Source organism: Kryptolebias marmoratus, linkage group LG11, assembly GCF_001649575.2.
Source record: "Kryptolebias marmoratus isolate JLee-2015 linkage group LG11, ASM164957v2, whole genome shotgun sequence".
Classification (NCBI taxonomy): Eukaryota; Metazoa; Chordata; class Actinopteri; order Cyprinodontiformes; family Rivulidae; genus Kryptolebias; species Kryptolebias marmoratus.
Window position 1 is genome coordinate 27,613,364 of NC_051440.1, and position 4,732 is coordinate 27,618,095.

A 4,732-nucleotide genomic window follows, 5' to 3' on the forward strand; every position below is an offset into this window, starting at 1 on the left:
AGGTAAGAAAAGATGATTTACCCAGAATGCACTGCAGCTGTCAGCACAGCGGTGGAGGGCTGATGGTTTGGGCTGATTCTGGAGTCAGATGTGAGGCCATCTGTCCAACAAACAGGACAATGATCCCAAACACAGCAGAACGGTCCAGAACCAGAACCAGAACCTCAGAGAGCTGAGCAGAAACCAACGCTGGAAAGAAGAGTGGGCCACAACGGTCCAGTAGCTGATGTACAACAGAACGGTCCAGAACCAGAACCTCTGGTTCTGTTCGCAGAACCTTTCACTCAGAAATCCAATAATTGTCCAGAGAAATGTCTGCGTTAGCAAAATATCTCACGGAGCACCGGACAGATTTTGGTGAAACTCTCAGAATTATCTGCTGTTTCTCCAAAACTCATAAAGTCAACCCAATTAAAGATGGTCGCCACAGCTAACTGGCTGTAATTCAGTTATTCTTACAGATCTGGAGTGGTAGTAGCTGAGAGTGATCCCCAACACATCCTCCGAGTTTGTTTCAGTTTCAAAAGATCTGAGTTTCAGAGGCAGGCAGCTGATTTCATCAGATTTTTCTGAAACTGAAACATATTTTAATCAGCCGACAGCTTCCCGCCATCAACGACCTGATTTATTTTATTTTCCCGCCTCTGATCAGCGAGCGTCGCCGTGCTCTTCTGTGGAATTTCTTTTGTTTCTCAACAAAAACATTTGTTCTAGTTTCCTTCCCGCTGCGCCGCCTCTGGAGGTTCTTTTAGATTTTGAGCAGCAGAAAAGAAGCTGCTGAAATAACTCATTCAGCTGTTGGATTCTGCACAAATAAAGGCTTTATTTTTCTAAAAATACATGCATTATTTTCCACACACCCAGAGCTTCAAACATCTGGATTCTGAAATTCCAGACGCCAAAATTTCCTTTTTTTTGAGGTCAAAGTTTTATGATTTCTATAGATCCACCCAATCATGTAAATCTGACCTTTTATTTCCCCTCCATTAGCCTGCATGTTTGTCAGCCTAAAGGTTAAAGTTGTTGCATCACAAACAGTAAAATGTCCCACAGCAAAGTTCTCGTGGTCGATGAACCAAAAATGGACGTTAGAATTATTATTTTCATCTTTTATACACAGACATTGTGACAAATACCTGCAACTTTTAGAAATTTTGACTTTTTTCTGTTAGAAAACAGAAAACAGAGTCTGGAAACATCAACGTTCCTCAAATTTATACAGAGCTGGAAATGACACCCACAATGCAATACGATATTCCACATAATGGGAGGTGGTGAACATCTCAGATGTTTAAAGGGTGGATCATTTCATGGCAGCATCTCCATGAAGTTGGGACGAGGCAACAAAAAGCTGTGAATCAGGAACATCTGGAGGAGCATTTAGTGATTAATGAGGTAAATTCTCAGCAGGTCAGTGAGAGGAGTGGGGTAAAAAGAGGATTTAGAGGCTGAATCTGAAGAAGGAAAGATGGGCAGAGGTTCTCCAGGCTGACAGGAACTGCGTCTACAGATCGAAGACCTCGAGGATCATCCAAACATTTAACAACCTGCAGAACCTCTGAGCGTCAGACAGTCTGTCCACAGCCACACAATCAGGGGAAACCCAGAATCCGTGCAGAACCGAACAACAACCCCCCCAGAGGTCAGCTTCAATCGGAGTCAGGTGGAGCCGCGGCACAGAGGGGGGTGGGTGGGGGCCACTGCACATCCCCTCTCTGCTTCAAAGGTTCTGATGGAGGCCCGGGTCCGAGCGAGGAGGCGCGGGGTCAGGTGGGTCTGCTGGAGGAACAGCGTGGGCTCGGATTTAATAAAGACTCGGATCAGAACTCAGAAAAAGATCCGACAAGGAGCGTCTGAAATCTACCTGCTGAGAGGAGGAACCTGTAGGTTTGTCCAAAAGGGTTCTGGTTTCATTAGGGTCGGTTCTGATTCTTTACTTAAACCAAAACTTCAAAATGTGCAAAAATCAGACAAACACTGAAAGATGAAACTTGGAAAACATTTCCACTTCTGTCCCATTAAAACCAAAACTTACATTTATCTCATAAAAACGTGACAGAAGTCTGAATTTTAAAAATCACATTAACTCCAAGAACGTCTGTTTTATTATAATAAAGACAAGTTTGGTCTGCAGTGATCAGCTCCTTAAATGAAGAAGTTTGTAGTTTTGTTGCATCAGTTATAAAACGATTTAATTTTAAGTCAAATGTTTCAGACGTTTTAACCTAAAAGTTAACTAAACCAAGAAGAAAAAAAAGAGGCTTTAAATTTATAATAACGTTTTATGTTTGGGACATTCAGGTTTGAGGTTTTGGAAGAAAAGAAAAAGAAAATTTATGGAAATGTTTCTTCGTCTGGCAGGATTTTACTGATTATAAACCTGCCATGAGTCTTTCTGCACTTTGACGTCAGTAATTTATGATCTTTAATTCATTTTTTATGCATTTTGCAAACGAGCATCATTGGCAGGGAGTAACTCAAACAGGAAGGAGCCTGATTAATCAGGCTTGTTTATTTCCTTCTGAATCCCAGAATTCCCAAAAAGCATCTCTCTCCGAGGATCGATTTAAAAACAAACAACACGGAAACGTTTCTGATCTCATAAAATATTTTATTTTATTGCTGAACACATCAGACATTAACATCAGTGTCTTTAAACTGTTCTGTACATCGGTGATGGAAGGGGGGGGGTTACGGTTTCTGGCCTCGCCCCACAGCTGGACCTTAATGAAACCATCCAGGTGGAGCAAAGCATGCTGGGAGAGGAGAGGAGCAGGAATGTAGGCTGAACGCTGGACAAACAAAGAGCTAAAATCCACACAGCGTCCAGCTGCTCAAACAGGAGGAGGCCCTTCAGCCCCTCGCTCTCCAGGAAACTGAAACCTCGTGGCAACAACGGGACAGAAAAGATCATGTAAACAAACATCTGATGTTAAAATAAGGCCTGAAAGTGAATTCAGTTTAAAGGAAAAGGAGACGAGGCGGCACGTTTTAAACATGAAGGCAGCACTGGCTTCCTGTCTGCAGTGAACACAGAAGAAGAAGAAGAAGATAAACAGCTCATCAGATTCCACCTCAGCCTCCGTCAGAGTTTGTTCAGCCATTTTGCAGCCGTCGCAGCCAGTTAGCATCACCCCGTTTGATACCAGGGGGGGCGGCTTTGGACAGCTGCATTGTTACAGAGACAGCCGTGACCTCTGACCCCTGCTTTAAATCAACCGCACACAAGAGGCTTCACACAGGACAGATATGAGGCCGCGGTCATGTTTCATCTGACGGAGATGAACCGTGAGGCGCCGGGCGTGGCCCCCAGCGGGGACGCTTCAGATAAGACGCCGCTGCTTCAGCACCGAGCGACGGAGGCCTCGTCTGGGTTCCAGGATAAGCTTCATCTGAAGTCCAATAAACAAAACACGACGTCAGCAGCCCGAAACTCTCCGAGCTGCTGCAGCCAGTCAACACTGCCTCTAATGCAACCAGGAAAACTAATCACCGATCTGCTGCCAGATAGGAATATTTGCTTTAAATCCTGCTGTTTTACTGCAGTTTTTAAGCAATACTGCATGAAGTGTTTTTGTTGCACAGTTAAAATATGTGTGTATAGATAAGATACTGGGTTTTAAAGAACTGGCTGATGTAAACGCCGCCGCCGCTCTGCTCGATCATCAGCAGCAGGTCTGCGGCGCGGTGAGATACGACCTCAAGTCTGTCTGCTGAAAGGTTGAAGTCTGTGATGACGTTCCCAACAGTAAAGACAGGATTCCTCCCGGTGTTCCTCCTTCCAGTTTAAAGGTTCGCACGTTCAGTGGCAGACGAACGCGGTGGTTATTTGTAACCGTTAAACGTACCACACACACAGACGACTGAAGCTCTAAAATCAGACAAACAGAGAGGAAGTTCATCCCCAGCTGAGCTGCACATCATCTGAACACGAGCCGAAGCTCTGTGCCTTAAACCTTCTGATTCACTGAAGTCAAAAATTGGGATGTTTCCTGTTGCAGCTACACAGAAGAACTGATACAGAAACCTGTTATCAGTTACACAGGAGGGGAAGAAAGGCTGAGAGTTTGAAAAGTCAGTAAAGTTAAAGATGTTTGAATCGAACTAAAGTTTCTGAGTATCAGACATCTGCAGGTCATCTCTTTGTAACAGATAATTCAGCAACAACCCATTCAGGTTTTCTTTCTATAAAGTGACTTTCAGTTAAAATAATGAAGTATTTTGTATTTTTTCTTGAGACATCATTCAGGGAATCTGTTAAAATCTGGGTGTAAACAGACAGCTGTGGCTGAAAAACTGTGATGTTCAATCTAAAACTCACCAAAACTACTGTAGATACACAATAAATATAATTCATTTTAACAACAAAATGAAATCATTAAAACGAAAGTGATTTTTTTCCCGCAGCACCGTCCCTTCCTGGTGATTGGTCTGAAACAGGCAAACCGAAAAATGAGAGGAAATAAAAAGTTAACACGTAAGGAACCCTATACCGTTTCTAAAAAAAGTTAAGTTGGACTCTTAAAAAAAACATCCTAAAGTTAGAATTTAAAACTGTTTTCTGCACTGGGAGTTGGTGTTCAGCGGTGGGATGCGGGGGACTCCAGGAGGGATGCGGGGGACTCCAGGAGGGATGCGGGGGACTCCAGGAGGGATGCGGGGGGGACTCCCGGTGCTGTGAGTCCAGCAGCCTCAGCAGCTGTGCTTGCTGCCTCTGGCTGACGGCGCCCCC

The 4,732-nt window shown here is 44.1% G+C and overlaps 1 protein-coding gene across 1 annotated transcript in view; it reads right to left on the reverse strand.

Annotated features, from left to right (window-relative positions):
• Positions 1 to 2,594: 2,594 nt before the first annotated feature.
• ca5a (carbonic anhydrase Va) overlaps positions 2,595 to 4,732 on the reverse strand; it is a 10,769-nt gene continuing 8,631 nt past the window's right edge. The window contains exon 8 of the mRNA XM_037978164.1: positions 2,595 to 4,712. Within this exon, the coding sequence (XP_037834092.1) occupies positions 4,693 to 4,712 (20 nt within the window). The 3' untranslated portion in view covers positions 2,595 to 4,692. The remainder of the gene's footprint in view (positions 4,713 to 4,732) is intronic.